Source organism: Lipotes vexillifer, unplaced genomic scaffold (genome assembly GCF_000442215.2).
Source record: "Lipotes vexillifer unplaced genomic scaffold, Lipotes_vexillifer_v1.1 scaffold951, whole genome shotgun sequence".
Lineage (NCBI taxonomy): Eukaryota > Metazoa > Chordata > Mammalia > Artiodactyla > Lipotidae > Lipotes > Lipotes vexillifer.
This window is the reverse complement of record NW_006793664.1, coordinates 1,227,546-1,248,786: the sequence shown is the minus strand read 5'-3', so window position 1 is coordinate 1,248,786 and position 21,241 is coordinate 1,227,546. Positions and strand designations below refer to the sequence as shown.

Genomic DNA, 21,241 nt, shown 5'->3' with positions numbered 1-21,241 from the left:
TTGGAATGAGTGCACTTTATTACTATTTCACTGTCCTTGCCGTCAGTTTCTATCATGTTTATGTATGCTTCTCTCTCATCTTAGTGTTTCTAGGTTGTGGATTTTTGTTTCCTTTCTTGAAATTATTGATAGCATTACCCCTCCTATGTAGAACTAAGCCATGTAGAAGTGTGGGAAGCTGACAGATCTGAGTTTGAATCCAGGCTCTGCCATTTAAAAGTTACTTAACTGCTTTCAGCCTCAGTCAACTGAACTATAAAATGGAAATCTCACTATGCCTCAAAATATCGTTGGAAGGACTAACTAGAAATACGTAAATAATGAATACATGCATAGATAAATGTACCTTTTAGCTCAGAGTCTAGCGCCTATTAGCCAACAGTAAGAGGACCTGTTATTACACAACACTCAAATCACATATTGTGTTATGATTCTTTGGGCTTTTCTTTGGCTACCTGTTTTGGTAAATTTTTACTTATAATTTTTTTGAAAATACTTGTATTTGTGGAGATGATTCAGAAGTGAGTGATGTTGATTCTTATGTCTCATTTTGAGATATAAAACCCGTTTGGTAGGGCAAAGACCAAGTTTTAGACCTTACCTCAGTTTCCTTATAGGACAGGCACCAAGAACAGCCCACTGGGTGACAGGTTAGCTAAGTAGGAATAACTTAAACTGGTTATCCTAATTTAATATCTCATTTTGAAATCTCTACCATAGGCACAACTTTCAAGCCATTTTTTTTTTTTTTTTTTTTTTTGCCGTACGCGGGCCTCTCACTGTTGTGGCCTCTCCCGTTGCGGAGCACCGGCTCCGGACGCGCAGGCTCAGCGGCCATGGCTCACGGGCCCAGCCGCTCCGCAGCATGTGGGATCTTCCCGGACCGGGGCATGAACCTGTGTCCCCTGCATCGGCAGGCGGACTCTCAACCACTGCGCCACCAGGGAAGCCCCAAGCCATTTTTTTTAAAAATAAATTTATGTATTATTTGTGGCTGCGTTGGGTCTTTGTTGCTGCGCGCAGGCTTTCCCTAGTTGCGGCGAGTGGGGCTACTCTTTGTTGCGGTGTGCAGGCTTCTCATTGCGGTGGCTTCTCTCGTTGCGGTGCGCGGGCTTCAGTAGTTGTGGCTCGTGGGCTTAGTTGCTCCGCGGCATGTGGGATCTTCCCAGACCAGGGCTCGAACCTCTTTCTGTCCCCTGAACTGGCAGGCAGATTCTTAATCACTGCACTACCAGGGGAGTCCTCAAGCCATTTTTTTTTAAAACATCTTTATTGAGTATAATTGCTTTACAATGGTGTGTTCGTTTCTGCTTTATAACAAAGTGAATCAGTTATACATATACATATGTTCCCATATCTCTTCCCTCTTGCATCTCCCTCCCTCCCTCAAGCCATTTTTAATAACAGGTTGTTGTTGGTTATTTTTCCTAAAATGTTGATACTTTGTAACTTCATATAGAAATTTCAATTTTAGAAATTAATTTTGTATTCCTCTCTTTGAACTCTGTAGATAATTTATTCTGCTTACTTCATTGTGGCATTATGCAACGGTCCCTTTAGTTGGCTAACCACAATAAAAAATTGGGAAATCATTGCAACTTTTCACTTTAGGGAAACAGCCTGAAATGCTTATGTATTTTAGAGTGACAGTAAATTTCTACTGACAACATTTTTTAACTTTTGAAAAATCTGACTGTTGTAGCTTCAGTGGCAAGTATTAAAGGAATCTAAGAACTCAGAGACCTGATTCTAAGACCCAGGTTCCAGGTTGCCATCTAATGTCAATTGATCTACTTAGAACTTCTCTGGGACCCAATATATGTTTAGAAATTTATTATCATCAGCATCCTGAATTGATGGAAAGAATTACATACTCAGTAGAGTAAGAAGCAATTAGTGTTAAGTCCATTGCGGTGCTACAATATATTTGTCTTTTTTATTTTTTTTACTTTTTAAATAGCTTTATTACTTTACAGTTTTATTACTTTATTACTATTAATTACTTTATTACTATACAGTTTATCAATTTAAACTATAGAATTCAGTGGTTTTTAGTATATTCACAGAGTAATGTATCCATCGCCACAATCAATTTTAGAACATTTTTATCACCACAAAAGAAACCTTATAACCATCAGCAGTCATCCCCAATTTCTATCCAAACCCCTAAACTTAGGCAACCACTAATTTACTTTCTGTTTCTATGGATTTATTCAAAATTTCATTATTTTTTCTGGCTGAGTAGTAATTCATCATATATATATATATGTATATATACACACACACACACACAATATATATTTTTTTTAAGCCCTATTGTTTATTTTTCTATTTGTGTTTTGTCAAATGAAAGTGTTCTAAGAACGTAAACTCTCGTCATCATATAGGGCATTTTTTTCCCTTGGGGGACGGTTTTTTTTATCCTTCTGAGATGAGATCACCATGTCCAGAATAACTTATATTCAGCCAGGCATTAGCTAATGGAGGTGAGGTAATGCTGAGTGTAACTCTTAAGTAAGTTCTGCAGGAACCAAAGCTCTGCTCCCAAGCATGTGGATTTGGTGCTTTCACGTGGGAAAAGCAGATGGTGACAAGCAGAAAGCAAATGTGCGCAAGTCTGATGCAGTGAGGATTTTATTTATCATTATATAAATTTTCAGTAGTATATGAAGGTCAGCTGACAGGACTGGGTGAAACAGAGACTCCGCTCTTGAAGGGCACACACAAAGTAGTGTGCGCATCAGGACCCAGGGGAAGGAAAAGAGCAATCTGCTGTGAATGCCAGCCTCTCTCCTCTCTCCTACTGATCTCCACATATATGGTTACACCTAGTCTTGAATCTCACTCTGCACTAGCATCAGTTGCTGTTATCTGGTGTCACTTGAGCTCTTGTTCCATGTTCCACAGACTCTACATCCTCTTCCTTTGCCCTCTCAGTATCTTTGCCCCTCCAACACTGCTGATGGTAAAGGGGATAGGGGTGGGGAGTTCTGAATTTCTTAGCTGTTTGCCTTCACCTAGTAGCAGTTGTCTTCAGGTTATCGGTCTAGACACATTCCTTCCCATTTTCTTCAACCTTAGTGGGCATCTCTAAGAAGTTTGCAGGCTCTCTGGATTTGGAAGTGTGAAGCCAAATACCTTCTACTCTGTATAAGTATGTTTTGGCAGGTCTCTGAGAGAAAGGTCATCTTTATAAAATACACATTCACCCACATACACACATGCATGCACATCAGGATTTGATTTGCAGAAGGTAATGTAGAGATAGCCACTTCTTAGGAACTTACCAGCTAAAAAGTATCAGGCTTCTCACCTCTGAGCTTCCTCTTTCTATGGTTTTGTTCTATGGCAATCTTTGTTTCAGTCCTCCATGCTTTGATTTTTATAGTTACAACTCAACTTATGAAAACAAGGACAACCTTTCCTTTCAACTAAAGTCAAATATGTTTGGTTTTCAAACCATTGTCTCAGTCTTGGAATTTAAATCTCTCCTTTGAAACTCAAAACTGAACAATGACTTTTTTATTCTAGTCATTATCTGCCTTCTCTCTGATTTCCAGTGTTTCTAGTTTTTAAATTACACACAGTAGGCTCAGAAAAACTCATAATTACTTTATCTGTTTGTTTTAATATTTTTGTTGAGTTTGGTGTCTCTTTCATGGTGTCAGTTTTGCTTGAACAGTCAATGATTTCTTGGTTATTCCCTTTTTCTGTCTGCCTGTGTTGCTTGTGTTGGGACACTGGGATGGCTGGACTTATCTTTGGAGTTTAGGTGCCAAATCAGTTGGGTTTGGCAAACAAGTTGGATGCCAAACTCCAGTTTTTGTTATTTGCTAATGTGGGTACTCTGTTTACCAGGTTTCAATGTACACTTTTATTCCTTAAAACCTGCGGGGAAATACTCTGACTACTCACTATTCAGCCAACCATAAGAAAAGAAAGGGACAATCCCTCAACTGCTCCAAATGCAGCTCACCAAGAGATGACCCTAAAATTCTCCTTCCTTCCACTTCTACCCACTTCTATTCCACTTCTAATGTTCTCTCAGCTCAGTTTCCCAAAATCATTCCCGTCACCTCAGGAATCTTTCCCTGATATTTCCTACTTTCTGTCTCAGCAATTCCTCAAGATTTCTGCTCCAGGATCCTTGTTGACTGCATATCAGCAGAGTAAAGAAAGTGAAATAGGATGAGGGAAGACATCTGGGAGAGGTGACCTTTCAATAGAGACCTGAGCGAAATAAGTCATATTATCTTATATAATATTATATAACATAATATATCGGTGAGACTAGTATTCCAGGTAGTGGGAATAGCAAGTATGAAGACCCTGGGAGAAAATTATTTTTAAACCATTCAAAGAATCCAGTGGAACCAGAATATAGCATGCTACTTGCTTATTGGTGGAATTGAGAGAGGAAAAACCATCACTATGTCATGGTGTTATGAGAGTAACAAATACACACACATAAAAAGCAATGCAGGACTTCCCTAGTGGCACAGTGGTTAAGAATCCGTCTGCCAGTGCAAGGGACACGGGTTCGAGCCCTGGTCCGGGAAGATCCCACATGTCACGGAGCAACTGGGCCTGTGCACCACAACTACTGAAGTCCAAGGGCCTAGAGCCCATGCTCCGCAAGAAGAGAAGCCACCGCAATGAGAAGCCCATGCACTGCAATGAAGAGTAGCCCCTGCTCACTGCAACTAGAGAAAGCCCGTGCACAGCAACGAAGACCCAATGCAGCCAAAAATTAATTAATTAATTAATTTTTTTAAAAATCCAAAACAGGATAAAATGAAAATACAAGAAGGGTTCTAATTACATGCTAAGTAAATATATAGGTGGAAGAGATTAATTCTGGCATGGTGGATCAGGTACGATTCTGTGAAAGACTCTAAAGGAAGGGGTTTATTTCTTGTTTATGTAAAAGTGTGAGTTTGTTTGTTGACCCTGCCACATGACTTCATAAAGTCATCATCATTGTTTAAAAAAAAAAAAAAAAAAAAAAAAAAAAGAACAAAATACGTCATAGTATTTTTTCCTGAGAAATCCTTATCAGATAGAAACTGTTTTAAATACTAGTTTTAAAAAATTCAGATTTTTTTTTCTTTCAGCCATCAAGTACCTTACTGAAACAAAATTGTCTATTTGATGTCTAATATTGGGAATTATTAATTACAATTACTTGTATTAAGGCTAATCAAGCTGAATCGTTTTTAATTTTTAAGAATGATTTGGTTAGGGCCTCCCCAGTGGCACAGTGGTTGAGAGTCCGCCTGCCGATGCAGGGGACATGGGTTCGTGCCCCAGCCCGGGAAGATCCCACATGCTGCGGAGCGGCTGGGCCCGTGAGCCATGGCCGCTGAGCCTGCGCGTCCGGAGCCTGTGCTCCACAACGGGAGGGGCCACAACAGTGACAGGCCCACGTACCACAAAGAAATGACTACTTGAAAGTCACCTTATATTTAGGTTACATCTTGGTTTTTTTTTTGGCTGTGTTGGGTCTTTGTTGCTGCGCGCAGGCTTTCTCTAGTTGTGGTGCGTGGGCTTCTCATTGCGGTGGCTTCTCTTGTTGCAGAGCACGGGCTCTAGGCGCACAGGCTTCAGTAGTTGTGGCACACGGGCTCTGTAGTTGTGGCTCGTGGGCTCTAGAGCGCCGGCTCAGTAGTTGCGCACGGGCATCATTGCTCGGCGGCATGTGGGATCTTCCCGGACCAGGGCGCGAACCCGTGTCCCCTGTCTTGGCAGGCGGGTTCTTAACCACTGCACCACCAGGGAAGCCCTAGGTTACATCTTAATCTTGGTATGAACCAAGAAGCCAAATGCAATTGACTCTTGAGCAACGAGCGGTTAGGGGACCCTCCCTATAGTCGAAAATCCAAGTATAATTTTTAGTTGGCACTCCACAGCCATGGTTCTGTATCCATGGATTCGGCTAACCTCAGATGGTGTAGTGATATAGTATTTGCTATTTTTAAAAATCCACGCGTTTAAAAAAAAAAAATCCATGTGTAAGTGGACCTGTACAGTTCAAACCTGAGATGTTCCAGAGTGAACTGTATTTTAAAATTCTAGAAAGCTTGCCACTGTTTAAATCTAAACCTTCTATTACCAGTCATAAGGATAGAATCGCTTTGTCCCACAGCTTTATTGTTGGCAAGAAATAAAAGATTGTTAGAAGTTAATATTTCAGTCCAAGAATCACTGCGCTGTTGGAGAAGTGTTTGGTAAGACATCTTATGCCCTTGATCATTGGTGGGAACATAGCAGCCTTTCGGGGTTCCTGAACAGCTACTGTGCACCCTACATTTGGCAGACTCATTCAAAGCACCAATTTGAGGCAAAACCCTGGGACCAGAAAGACACTGGCAGGAGCTCTGGGTTCACCTTCAGAAATTTTATTGTCTTTTTTCCCATCCCACTGTGTTTTCACTCCAGATTTTCCACAGGCTGACCAGAAAGTCTTGAAACATAAATAACACTATTTTCTCATGGATTATAATATAATGCCAATAAACCATTTATTATGTATCTGCCTGCATTTCCAGAATTGTTAGCCAACCTGTACTGTTCTCTCAATTAGTCAAATTAACAACTTTGTTTTTCAACGATGGATGGATAATTATTTTGACTTGTGTTGGGGCAAGTTGGCCTCCGTATTTATGGTTGAAGGAAATTTGAGATTTCTATGTGCCTATTATGTGTTTATTATACATACGAAAGAAGAAGAGAAAGAGAGATAGACTGGGACGTGGTGCACAGCAGTCAAGGAAGGGTTGCTGCTTTCACAGTAGTAAAGTACCACTATTTTTATCGCTCTCGAAACAGGGCTGAGAGTTGAAACTGGCTAACACAGTACTGGTTGGTATAGTCTACCATTGTTGGAAGAAGATATTATTTTATAAAATAATGTTTACTACAGTTTCCTAACTTAAAAAAAGTAGACATTATAGAAAAAATAGAAAATGTAGAAAAATATTAAGGAATAGTTAAGTTGCCAGTGATCCCATCATGCAGAGATATAGCCACTGTTAATAAACGGGTGAAAAGGTAAAGGCACTATAGAACCAGTGTATTGGTTACATCGTGACTTCACTATGTCTCTGCACAGATTTTCAATATGTTGATGAGTAATACATACCCTTCCCCTTCCCTCCTCTCCCTTATCCCTAGAGTTATTTCCTTAGGCTGCCTTCTTAGAAGTGTACGTTTCCTAGAGCAGATGTCAAGCCTTTTATTGAGGGGTGTGGGAGGGACATGTTTCGGGAGGTGATAACAATTTATGTCCCTTCTGTTCATGTCTGGGAATGCCTGTGTCACACAGCTTTGCTAGACGTATGCATGATGAGTTTTTGTATTACTTGGTAAAATGCACGCATAAGTACTCATGAAGGTATAGATAGGACATTTGGGGATTTTTGTCTCAACGTTGTCTCTTCTAAACAGAGAGAAAATGGGTGCCATCACGTGAGAACTGCCTCATCCTCCTTGCGTCCAGTTCACCAGCCTTCATATGTTGTGCCCAAATGAGCCCTCACTTGCTCTTATCTGAGGCTAATACCTCCCCATATGTGAGCTAGATTCACAGACCCCCCTCATCCCTCCAAGAACTTCGCTCTTTTTCTCCTCTTGCTTTATTAATTTCTCACTTCCTATGGATCATTCTCATCAGCATAAAATCATGCTTTAAATGGCTCATCTTTAAAACCAAGCCAAACAAGAAATGTCCTCTACCCCTGGTCCCCTTTCAGCTACCAGATCCCCTCTCCTTGCCCCTTCACGGTAAAACTATGTTGACTCACTTTTGTTGTCTTTACTCATTTTTCTTTTCCCATTTTCTCCTCAACCCATTGCAGCAACATTGGTCCTTTTAAAGTATACTTTTCAAAAAGTATGAAACTTGACTTGTGTAAATATAAAATATGTCCAACATTTTATTCAATTAATTGATAATGGAACCAGTCTGTTGTTAAGACCAGTTCAAAGGAGACTTTGAACAATAAACATAGATGTAAATGGTTGGGTATAATGAAATGAATTTGCTAATAGAAGCAAAACTAGTTAATACCCTATAAGGCAATAAAGTGTAATTTAGGAGGGTCATCTTTTCTACAAATTGCAAATCCGTTACATCATTACAAGACAAAACTTGTTTTCATTGCTATCAATAAGAATCATCTGCATGGCTTCCTTTTTTTTGTGGCTTAACTTCCTACAAAGTTGTAAAATAGTCTAGTCAGGAGAAGGTCAGTGAAAAGAGGACACCCTATACAAATGAACTTATCTACAAATCAGAAATAAAGTCACAGGTATAGAAAACAAACTTATGGTTATGGGTTAGGGGAGGGATATATAGGAGATTGGGATTGACATATATATACTACTATATAGAGACAACTAGTAAGGACCTACTGTATAGCACAGGGGACTCTAATCAATACTCTGTAATGGCCTATATGGGAAAAGAATCTAAAAAAGAATGGATATATATATACGTATAACTGATTCACTTTGCTGTACACCTGAAACTAACATAATATTATAAATCAACTATACTCCAAAAAAAATTTTTTTTAAATAATAAAGTCTTAAAATGGAAAAAAAAAGACACCCTGTAAAATTGGATAATCCCCAAGCTTTCTCTAGCCAATGCCTAATACCACCCTGAAATAACATCCAGTAATTTCTTTCATCCATTTCCAAGTCTGGGACAAATTTTCCTGACAATCCCCACTATGCCCATTACTTTCTTACCAAAGCTAATGGTCTCTGTCCTCATCTGAAATGACCTCTTAGCAAGATCTGAAATGATCAAACACTCTTTGGAAGGCTTCTGCATATTTTGGTACACCCCAGCTACCTGATTTCCCCGTTTCACTCACTTCTTTAGTCTCCTGCTGGCTCCACTTCCTCCCTCTAATCATCAAGAGTGCCCCAGTATATCTCCAGCCCTGCTCTCTCCCCAAGTTCCAGACTCTTAATTACCTATATCCACTATTTAACTATAGTCCAAACTTTATCATCTCTTTCCAGGACTATTCCAGAGGGCTTCTCACTGGCCTCTGCTTCTGCAGTGGATTCTCCACTAAGCAGCCAGAGTGATTTTTTTTTTTTGCTGTACGCAGGCCTCTCACTGCTGTGGCCTCTCCTGTTGTGGAGCACAGGCTCCGGACGCACAGGCTCAGTGGCCACAGCTCATGGGCCCAGCCGTTCTGCAGCACGTGGGATCTTCCCGGACCGGGGCACGAACCCATGTCCCCTGCATCGGCAGGCAGACTCTCAACCACTGCGCCACCAGGGAAGCCCCAGAGTGATCTTTTTAAAGCATGCTGTCCCTCCTCTGCTTCAAGCACTCCAATGGTTTCTCCTTCTTGCAACAAGGATAAAATCAAAGCTCCTCTTGGCCCCTGAGGCCCTATATGATCTTGCCTTTCCCACTTCAATTCCCTTCACTCCTTCCCTTCCTTTTCCATGCAGTAGTCGAACTGGTTTTCTTTTCTGCACCTTGAATACACGAAACTCTTTCAGGGCCTTTGTACTTGCCGGACGTTTCCCCAGCAAGGCAGCCTCTCCAGGTGGCCTCTGTCATTTAGCTCTTTCTGTCAATGTCACCTCAGAGATGGCTTTCCCAGCCTCCTCAGCTAAAGTAGCTCACACTACCAGTCTCTCTATTACTCTACCCTATTTTGTTTTCTTTATAGCCCCTATCAGTATCTGAAATCTTATTATCAGTCTGTAATTATTCTTCCTCTCTAGAATGAAAGTTTCTTGAAGGTAGGAATTTTGTTTTCTCTTCCACTCTGTCCTAGAGCCTAGAATGGCACCTGGCACAAAGCACGTGCTCACGAAGTATTTGCTTGTTGACTACAAGATGGTTCATCCCAGTTGTACACAGCATCCTCCCTTAGTTTTCTAGAAAAACTGCAGGATGTAAGATGATAGAAAAGCAAAGAGCTTTTGTAGAAATGATGCACAGCAAAGACTGACTTTGAGAGGTGAAACGTTACCCCCTTCGGTGGTTCCAAAATGGTGACACTTCCTCTCCATGTTTTTTTCTCCATCTTCCCCCACGATAGGTGCACACAGTACTTAGGGACAGAGGAGGAAGGAACTGAGCTTTGGAGAAGAGAAGAGATGTCTCCTTAATTTTCAAGAGACCTTGAAAGGGGGGGACTTTGGTAACGGGGAAGTGTGGGAAGATAAAAAAGTTCTGGAAATGGATGGTGGTGATGCTTATACAACACTGTGACTGTCCTTAATGTCACTGAACTGTACACTTAAAAATGGTTAAAATGATAGATTTTATGTATATTTTATCACGGTTTTAAAAATTTACATTTAAAAAGGGGGAGGGAGCCTAGGACTTTCTGTAAAGGCTTTTGTGGTTGAGTGAGTCCTGTTGATGGGGTGTGTATTCTTTTAAGATTTCTGATTTTAGCGTGGGAGTTAGGTTAAAAGTTCTATTTTGATTGGAATTTTTGAGATAGGCAGGACTTCTAGAGGCTGAAGAAAAATTTTTTGTCCTTGTTTTTCTGTATTCTTTATTTAGGGAGGCAGATTGCCATAGAAGTACCTTTGCTTTGGGGAAGCCAGAGAAGACATGGTAGAACTCCAGACAGGTAGTAAGGAACTGGCTTCTTGAGAGGCAGTAGGGAAGAGTGGGAAGAAGGGGGCCTCCATCACTAAGCTTTGCGTCTGTGGGCAAAGCCACTTAATCACTAGGAGTTGGGTTTCCTGACTTTTCAGATTGTTGGGAAAATAAAAGATAAGATATCTAGCACAGTACCTGCTGTATAATAAATGCTCCGTAAGTGAGAGCTGCCTTGATTAGAAGGACTCACTCACTGTGGGAGGTAAACAAAAACTGTCTGACAGAAGAATGAAAGCAGGAACTTTAGTTTTTACTTCCAGGTTTCCTAAAGCCGGTCCACCACCTTAAATGAGAAAGTGGGATTTTCATGTCTAGGTTAAGAGTAAAGATTATGTGGAGGTTTTGAACTTCCTGGTGCTGAATCTCTTGGGAATCTAAGCATCGTAGAATAGGGTTATGTGACGTATACCGTCTTTGATTTTTGTTTTAACTGCGTTGAGTTGGAAGGCAGAGTTCTTACCAATGACCAGATCTGTTGTAATAGAAACAAGTTGCAGTGTGTATCTTGATCTGGTGGGGTATCCAAATGTAAAAATGTATCAGGCTGCACACTTCCTATCTGTGCACTATGTGTACTTCATAGCTCAATTAAAAACGAAAGAGAGAAATGGGCGACCTTATACATATACCTTTACAAAGGATTGTTCTCAGGTTTGACTCACAGAAGCCTTGAACAGTAGAGGTGAAGCTGGGAGAGTGATGGTACTGCTAATATGAAAATATTCGTATAGTGTGTTTATTATGAGAAATAATCATTGGAATAATTAATGCAGTGATCTTATAATGACTGATTTTGATTAACATCTATTTTCTTTATATTCTAGTTAATAAAAGTATCCATGGAGAACAATGAAAATTCAGTGGATTCAAAATCCATTAAATCTTCAGAGACGTGAGTATTTAAATGGAATCTCATACAAGCAGAGAAAGATGGGCGTATGTAGTACAGCGAACTTGGAGGAAGCAGAAAGAACATGGGCTTTCAAGCCAGAGAGGCCCAGATGACTTCCTACCTCATGTGACAGCTGCATGGCTATACACATGTTAAATTATGCTCTCTGAATCTCCTTAAAACTTTCACGGAACTGCGGGGAGGTGGGAAGGTGCCTGACGTGTAGTCAGAAACCCTGCCCTAGTAGCAGAAGGATGACCCAGGAGAGGCAGAGGCACCCTCCGAATCTCAGTGCAAGATGAGAGGTTTGTGTTTGGGGGAGTTTTTTGGCCTCCTGTTTATTTGTGAGTTTTAAGGCTAAAATAAAATGCCAGTTCTCAGTCTGGGGAAGAATTGCCTGGTTATAGATTATCTTTTACCCTTTGTCTCAATCTTCCATTTTGGAATATTCTGCTCATTAACGTTTCCAACAACCAGCAGATGGAGAAAGGGAAAAGATAGAACTCAAACACTCTTAATTCATGTCTGTTATTATCCATTTGGGATCTCTTGTGGTACATTTAATTCTAAAAGTTTATTTCTGGGGTCCAGTATTATTATTCTGGACCACCCAGGGAATTATAAACTAATTTTAGTACTAAACAATACTGTTAAAGCAGAGCTATTAGCAGGTTACCAATAAAGATTTTTGCAATATTTGTTTAGCAAAGGAATTTGCCTAGAAATTAACCTTTTGAAAGGCAGTCTCATTTTAGAGGTTTCTTGCCTTTTTTTAAACTTTACACATTTTCCTACCTTTTCCTATCATACAGAACATAATTTACTATTTTAAAAGGTAGTAATTTACTATCCTTTTCCAACAATATTTTTAGAATTGCATATAACGTGAAATACTCCCAGGTTGAGTGTGTGGGTACATGGACGTTAGGTATCAGTTTTTTGCTGTTGTTTCCTGATTCCTGGTCCAGGTCAAGGATCAGGTTTGCAGACTGTTTTGGTCAAGTTTTATTGAAGCATAACCACACCCATTCGTTTACATACTGTCCTGGGCGACTTCCACCAGCTGGATGGAGTGGGCTGCAACAGAGTCTGTACAGGCAGCCAGCCAGCCTAAAATACTTAATATTTGGCACTTTGAGAAAAAGTTTATTGACCCTGGTCTAGATAACAGAGGTTTTCGGATAAGTGACCTTTAGACAAGTATTTTCAATTATTTACAACAGTGATTCTATGTAGCAATAAATTATTAGTTTGTTCAGCGCACAGGGTTTAAGGAACAATTTAGGAATTGTGATAAATATTGTGTTTTGAGTCATAGTTGCCTTTTGTTGATTTCCCTATCATTTCAGGGTAATTTTTATGATTTCACTCTTACCTTGAAGGATAAAATATTTTAGAAAGTTTAAAAAAATTTAAGTATAAAATGAATTTGATGAAATTTTAATAAAATTTAGAGGAAAGCAAAATATAGAGATTAAAAGTCTGAACTCTGAAGTTCAACAGATGCTTTCAGCCTTGGGTCTGACACTGTATCTGCATAATGATCAGCCTCATAGTGGTCACTTCCTCATCTGTGAAATGGGTTTTTGTGAAATTTTAGTGAGGGAAAGCCTGTTGCACACAACCTGGCATATTATATTCAACAAATATTAACTGTTCCTATGTGTTAGAGAAGTTGTGTCAATGTGAACAGCAGCATTGGTCATTTCTCTCTCTGTAAACTGTTGTTTGATTTCCAAACAGAAAGATCTTACATGGAAGCAAATCAATGGACTCTGGAATATCCTTGGACTATAGTTACAAAATGGATTATCCTGAAATGGGTTTATGTATAATAATTAATAATAAGAACTTTCATGAAAGTACTGGTATGTATCATAAGATAGTTTTTAATCCTTTACAAGTATTTGTACCATTTATATTTGGTGTAGTATAAAAAACAGAATTGATGTTATTATTTAGTAAACTAATGACACAGAATAGCCATGAAGTAGACATAGAGCAGGACCCTATGGGTCCTACAATTCAACATGAACTCTTAGTCTTCTACCCATCATCATAATCTCTCCCTCTTCTATCTGTATGTTTATCTCTTCTGCCCTGACTTCTGTGTAACCCTTGCTTCTTTATCTTCCTGCTCCCTCTTTCATGTTAACGGAAGGATTCAACAAATAGTAAGTAGAAATATTTTTCCATTCCAGGAACTGTGCAAGGCACCTCACAGAAATTGCCTTGTTTAATTCTTAGAGCACCCCTGAAAACTAACCACCATTAGATGCCGAAAGGTTAAAAATCCTTGCACAGAGTCCCACAGATGATTTAGTATCGGAACTGGGACTCAGCGTTGGTGCTCTGAATCCACTTTCTGTGCCACTTCACCTGTGCCTTCATTCATTCTGTTGACTTTCTCTTCTTCCCCTGAAAAGAAGAGACTCCCCACCCTTAAAGAGACCTTTCTTTTACCCTGCTGCCTCTTAAGCTTTGATCTGATTTTTGTCTCCTTCCCTAAATCTTAAAAACACGTACTTTAAACTTGCCATCTTCACTTCTTTCCATCCCTTTGATCCTGTTTTCTCTGTTTCTACCTCAACCGCTTTGTAGAAGTTGCTGTTAGGTTCACCGTAGCCTGATCACCGGATCCCGTCCTCAGTCTCTGTACTATGTATGGCTTGAATCTAATAATACTTTCAGAGGTTTTTTTTAAGAGAATGTAAAAAATAAAATCCCTCACGATCCTAAAAAGCTATTTAACATCTTACTGTATTTCTTGATATTTTTTCCTTGACAGTTTCTTTCAAAGCTTAATTTTATCCATAATAGTAAGCAATATTGTATTTTGCTTGTTCCATTTAATGTAATACAAGCATTTTTTGTGTTGCTGTATAATTTTCATATCTGTAATTTTAATGATTATATAATATCCCATTCCCTAAATATAATATTCACTTGACTTGCATAATTTACCATATGAATGAACACTTTGGCTGTTTCTTCATTTTTCATTTTTAAATTGGTGCTGTGATAATTCTTTGAATTTGCATATTAATTGTATTAGAATTAATTTTAGTTAAATTAGAATCTGCTGATTCAGTTTAGGAGACTATCTACCAGAGTGCTGGTGAAAAGGGAAAGAAGCCAGATTACACTGGAAAGATAAGCTGGATTTGATGTTAGATTCATTATAAGGAATGAGGAAAAAGTAGTTGAAAATGAGTGTCTAAACCTGAATGGCACCATTTGTATTGCTTTCGGCTCTAAGTTGAGATACTACCTTCAACCGTTGGTATTCTGCCTCATGTTGCTAGTTATAATGCCCTCGTCCCATAGAATTTTACATTGTTGAACTTATTGGAGTTTTTTTTTCCGTCCAGCTTTATTGAGATATAATTTACACACACCACTTATAAGTTTAAGGTGTACAGCATAATGATTCGATTTCCATAGATCATGAAATGATTATCACAATAAGTTTAGTGAACGTCCATCAACTCCAATAGATACAACATTAAAGAACTAGAAAAAAGCTTTTTTCCTTGTGATGAGAGCTCTTAGGATTTCCTCTCTTAACAACTTTCATATATAACATACAACAGTGTTAATTATGTTTATCACATTGTATGTTGTATCTCTAGTACATCCCGAGTACTTACTTATCTTTAAAGGGGGAGGGGGAAAATTGTTCTACTCTCCCCCCAAAAATACTTAGGCCTGTAGTCTGGCTTTAGCCTTAGAGTGAGCCCCTTTTCTGCTTTGAAATTTGAAGATCAGGTTCTCACAGCCACCTCTGACAGCCTGGTATTTTTTGTTCAACTACTAAGTGGCTCACAAACCAGGACCAGAATTCAGTCAACTTGTCACACAGCCGCATGGTATCCTCAGCCTTTCCAATGTCAAAACCTTGATGAGCTTACTTTAATTTTATAAAAATAATATATGGCCATAATATACATTTCAGAAATTACAGATTAGCAAAAGAAAAATTGAAATCACTCCTAATCACACTACTCAGATAATCAACAATAATTTGGAGCTAGAAACATCTAGTCTTTTTTCTATGCATATGTGTTAAGTTTACTCAATGTGTGCCCTCCCCCTGCAGCACTTTAGGATTTTTAAATCTGAATTCACTGTTCATTCAATCTGTACGTGTATGTGGAAGGCGCTGTAAAGGCATGAGGAAAGCCCAGGACTCCTGGGTACAGTCTGCTCACCAGCTTCACTACTTTGTCCAAGTTCCTGGACTCCTCTGTGCTCCCACATCTGTGCAAATGAAGCCAGTCATGATAACGGTCTCATGGTGGTTAGAAGGCTTAATGGAGGCCACGCAGAGCAGAATGCCTGATGAACAGTGCTAAAGTGGCTAGTGGTTTGTGGGGTTTTTCCTGAAAAGGTGTTATGAAAGTACTAATGTATCTTAGAATTGTTGGGAACTTGAAATCAAAGAAATAGTCCCTCTGGGTTTGTGAGGTGTGTATTGATACATATGTGTGTGTGTGTATATATATATATATATATATATATATATACTTATAATTTTTTCTTTAAAGTAGGATCCTATGCTTTTTTTTTTAAGTGACCATTTTCCCATGGCAAAATTTTGTCTACAAAATTTCAGTGGCAATATAGTATCCCATTATATAAATGACTTTTAATGTATTTAACCAAACCTCTCTTGTTAGGCATTTAAGTTTGTTTTTCACTATCTAAGCAGCTGTGAAAGACGTCTTTGTGACTGTAACACTATAACAGTTTATGTTATGAAGTGTCTTATATGCTAAGAAATGAAAGAGTCTTTGTGTCACCACGATCAGAATATTGAATTTTCTTAGCATTTGCAAGGAAGAGTTTACTGTAGATTGTGTGAATCACTGAATAGTTCATTTCAAAGCAGTTTATGGGTCTTTTTAAAATTTATTTTTATATATTTTTTATTTTTGGCTGCACTGGGTCTTCGTTGCTGCACACGAGCTTACTCTAGTTGTGGTGCGTGGGCTTCTCATTGCTGGGGCTTCTCATGTTGAGGAGCACGGGCTCTAGGCACACGGGCTTCAGTAGTTGCAGCATGTGGGCTCAGTAGTTGCGGCTCGTGGGCTCTAGAGCGCAGGCTCAGTAGTTGTGGTGCACAGACTTAGTTGCTCCGTGGCATGTGGGATCTTCCCGGACCAGGACTCAAACCCGTATCCCCTGCATTGGCAGGCGGATTCTTAACCACTGCGCCACCAGGTTAAGTCAAAATTTTTTTTTTTAATGCAACTAAAAGTAACTTTTTCTGTTCAAGGGATGGCGTGTCGGTCTGGTACAGACGTAGATGCAGCAAACCTCTGGGAAACCTTCACGAACTTGAAATATGAAGTTAGGAATAAAAATGATCTTACATGTGAAGAAATTTTGGAATTAATGTACAGTGGTAAGAAATAATGAAAAGAATGATCTTCGTTGTCCAATTTATGTTACAATCTAGCTGTAATTATACACATATAAAAGTAAAGCATGAGAGCTGTGGACCCCCCCTCTCTCTCTCTCTCTCTCTCTCTCTCTCTCTCTCTCTCTCTCTCTCTCTCGCTCTCTCGCTCTCTCTCTCTCTCGCTCTCTCTCTCTCTCGCTCTCTCTCTCTCTCTCTCTATATATATATATATATTTTTTTTTTTTTTTTTTTTTTTTTTTACTCTATATATTTTATGTAAGTAAAGCAAGTTATTCATACCAACTCACTAGAGTGGTTTGAGGTGTGTTGCTCTGCCCTAAGTTGGGTTTACATGATCTCTTAGTTCTGTTCTCAGGTTTCTTCATCTTATTCCCATACAGTGCATATGAAATGGTTGAATAAAATTGCATGGGTTTTCTGATGGTTTTTCTCGTTTGTGAGCGTTTTCCCAGTTTCTAAAGAAGATCATAGCAAAAGGAGCAGTTTTATTTGCGTGCTTCTAAGCCATGGCGAGGAAGGAAAAATTTTTGGAACAAATGGACCTGTCGATCTGAAAAAATTAACAGGCTTCTTCAGAGGGGATTGTTGTATAAGTCTAACTGGAAAACCTAAACTCTTCGTTATTCAGGTAATATATAACTGAGCAACTTGGTTATTGAGGATTCATTAGGGATTAATTTACTCAATTGTGGATTATCAAAAAAATTTATTTTTTTCCCTGAAGCTACTGAACTATTGTTAGTTTTTTGTTTATTTAAACTACCACTTAGGAGATAGAGAATAAATTTTAATTTTAGACTTCTAGCAAAAGGATTCTGCATAATTAACATCAATTTTTACAGAGCCTTTGCATTTCTTAGAAATAACAGTTGTACATGTACACACATATTTTTTAAAATAAATGTTTAGTTTCTTTTTCTTTTCTTTTTTTTAACTTTTTAAATAAATGTTTATTTTCTAACCTCTAGGCTTGCCGAGGCACAGAACTGGACTGTGGTATTGAGACAGACAGTGGAGTTGAGGATGACATGGCCTGTCAGAAAATACCGGTTGAGGCGGACTTCTTGTATGCATATTCTACAGCACCTGGTAAGAAACTTACTAATACTGAATGTTATATGTAGATTTTAAACAATGAAGAGTGTGTTCCAGAGGCTGTCATGATATTGATATCCATAAAAAGCCAACTTGGGGCTCCCCTGGTGGCGCAGTGGTTGGGAGTCCGCCTGCCAATGCAGGGGACACGGGTTCGTGCCCCGGTCCGGGAGGATCCCACATGCCACGGAGCAGCTGGGCCCGTGCATGACAACTGCTGAGCCTGTGCTCTAGAGCCCGTGAGCCATAACTACTGCCACATGCCACAACTGTTGAAGCCCGCACGCCTAGAGCCCGTGCTCCGCGGCAGGAGAGGCCACTGCAGTGAGAAGCCCATGCACCGCGGCAAAGAGTGGACCCCGCTCGCTGCAACTAGAGAAAGCCCGCGCGCAGCAACGAAGACCCAACTCAGCCAAAATAAGTAAATAAATAAATTTTTTTTAAAAAAGCCAACTTGTCTGTATTTTAGGGTACCTTAACCACAGACAAGTCTCAAAAAGTTGTCTTTAGCAAAGTTGGGCTAGAAAATATGCATCTATAGGAAAGCATACTTACATAGTGTCATTCATGAACTTGATACCACATGGAAACTGTATTAAAACATAGGACAAGTCAGAGCTTTGCCCGCTTCCTGAAATAGGAGAGAACTGTGTTTTCCAGGAATTCTTTGGAAGATAGGAAATTGAAAGGATAAGCCTGAATAGCATATGTGCAGGTAGAAATGGAATGAGGGAAAATAGAGTTAAAAATGATTTATGAATAGGTTATCAACCTCCACTTTTTTGTGGTTGTATTATACGTGTCATCATATAAATAAATATTTATTGATCATACAGCTGTTTACTTATACAACTAAGGGTGTCACAAAGTTTGGAAATATAGGGCAAATGTATTTTTAAACAGTATTACATTTTTAAATATAGTCAATGTGACTTCTTTTAACCTCCAGGCATCTTTCCAGATAAAGTACTTTCAAATTAAAAGCAATGGATCCAGGGAATTCCCCAGCAGTCCAGTGGTTAGGACTCAGTGCTTTCACTGCCACGGGCCTGGGTTCGATCCCTCGTCGGGGAACTAAGGTCCCACAGGCCGTGCGGCACAGCTGAAAAAAAGGAATGGATCCAATAGTTAATCTGGGAAAAGAACAATAAATACACTGTTTCCCCTTTTTGGACTTTTGAATATACAATAATGTGTTTATTATACTCTATTCAGATACCCTGTGGACAAATTTAGGACACTCAAATGTGTGTGCATATGTAAGCAGGTTATTTCTTGGATAAGCCAATAATCTGATTGCAACACGATGCTACTTATAATGGTCCTTTTCATTTCTTTGCTTTTGCATCTTCTGCACGTTACCCTTTTCTTCCCTATTGGAAGGGAAGCCCAGGAAGTAAAATTCTCAGTAACTCAGTGGTGAAGTTAGTCCACAACTCTTTTCCTTGTCAAAGCAGAGGTATACATAAAGCATCCATTTGGTTTTTGTTTTGTTTTCCCCTGGAATCAAAGGTGTCGTTTATTTATTTATTTATTTATTTATTTTTATGGCTAATAATACCTATGGATGTTTATACTTGTTTTTACCTTCATGATTATGTCATAATTTATTAAATCAGCTAACATTGGATATCCATGATATTTTGGTTACATTTTGCCTTGTAGGTTACTATTCCTGGCGAAATTCAAAGGACGGATCCTGGTTCATCCAGTCACTTTGTGCAATGCTGAAACAGTATGCTCACAAGCTTGAGCTTATGCACATTCTCACTCGGGTTAACCGAAAGGTAGCAATAGAATTCGAGTCCTTTTCCAATGATTCTACTTTTCATGCAAAGAAACAGATTCCTTGTATTGTGTCTATGCTCACAAAAGAACTGTATTTTTAATCACTGATGAAATGGATGATTTTTTTTTTTAATCTGTATGCCAAGTGAGGAAACGGTGTGACTGATAAACTATATTTTCCTCTCTCATTTAAATCTAATCTAATCCCCCAGGTGATACATGGAAACATGTCACTTTCATAGCAATAAAACTACTATGAAGCTACCTCAAACACAATCAGGTAGTTGAAATTGAATTTAATTAAGAATAAATAAAAATGGATAATGGTACAGTCATTATGAGAGGAAATGATTGTAAATTAACAGCTTTCATAATTAGCAAGTTTTAGTGATTATGCTATGCTACAAATTTTCAAGGAATTATGGAAGAATTTAAACATTGCTGTAATGTGTTTCAGTGATATTGACAATGCTCTTGTTTCAGAGAACATGTTCTGGTTTTTGTCAAACTGTAGACATGATGATGTGGAATAATGTATCCTCGAACTTGGTGGTCCGTGTGCATGGTCAAATGCTTGAAGACCTTGATCTTAGAATTAGTATTTGGAGACAAGACAATAGTATTTTTACATCACCCATCTGAGAACATGGTGTTGTGATGTCTGTCCCGAGCATGTCCTTGTTGTTTAAATAAAAGAAAAAATCATGTTTAGTATTGAAAAAGGAACTAAATGTTTTACTTGAGAATATGCAAGAAAACTAAGTTGACTCTCTCAGGTTAAATGCAACATTAATAGAGGGAGACAGAGTTAGGACTATAAGGTGCTGAAATGCAACTCTTCCCACCAGCTGCTGGGCCTCGCATTCCCACAGAGTATCTGAAGGGCTCTTATGCAAAACCTCAAACTTTGATCACACTGATAGCAGCATGAATTGAAGAAATTCTATAGGAACATACTAAAATACAACTTACAGAATACACAGTGAGGTGTGAGGAAGAAACAGTAAACCAATCAGCTGGGCACTCGTAATTAGAAGATGGCTTGAGCCTGAACAGGGACACAGCGCAGCCTATGTCATGAAGGCAGAGCCATAGACTACGGCTTCAGGAAAAGGAATGCTGGCTAGTTTCTTCATGTACATGGAGGTGTACATGGAGGATGCTCCCAAGGCAAGAAGCTCCAAGAAAGTGAACCAAATCAAACTTCTGAAATGGACATTTTCAAAAGATGGTGAGAGTCATAATAAAAATTGTAGCATTTTTTTTTTCAATTTTTTCAATGACAGCTTTTAATTGGATGTTAAATTCTTATCTGCCTTTCTGCAGATAGCACATTATATAAAATACAGCTAGCACCATTACCACTGTACTGGATACACTGAATAACAAT

At 39.0% G+C, this 21,241-nt stretch overlaps 1 protein-coding gene across 1 annotated transcript; it reads left to right on the top strand.

The window, feature by feature from the left end:
• Positions 1–11,479: 11,479 nt before the first annotated feature.
• On the top strand, positions 11,480–20,063 carry CASP3 (caspase 3). The gene is made up of 6 exons (XM_007466518.1): positions 11,480–11,543; positions 13,287–13,411; positions 16,822–16,950; positions 17,421–17,596; positions 17,937–18,057; positions 19,729–20,063. The coding sequence occupies exons 1-6, from the start codon at positions 11,491–11,493 to the stop codon at positions 19,950–19,952; spliced, it is 828 nt and encodes a 275-aa protein (XP_007466580.1). The 5' UTR covers positions 11,480–11,490; the 3' UTR covers positions 19,953–20,063.
• Positions 20,064–21,241: the final 1,178 nt, after the last annotated feature.

Bases quoted from the DNA above. Each gene is read 5' to 3' on its own strand.
- CASP3 (XM_007466518.1), top strand. From the start codon at position 11,491: ATGGAGAACAATGAAAATTCAGTGGATTCAAAATCCATTAAATCTTCA. The intron at 11,544-13,286 runs GTGAGTATTTAA...ATTTCCAAACAG, and splicing joins TCCATTAAATCTTCAGAGAC to AAAGATCTTACATGGAAGCA. The intron at 17,597-17,936 runs GTAATATATAAC...TCTAACCTCTAG, and splicing joins CTAAACTCTTCGTTATTCAG to GCTTGCCGAGGCACAGAACT.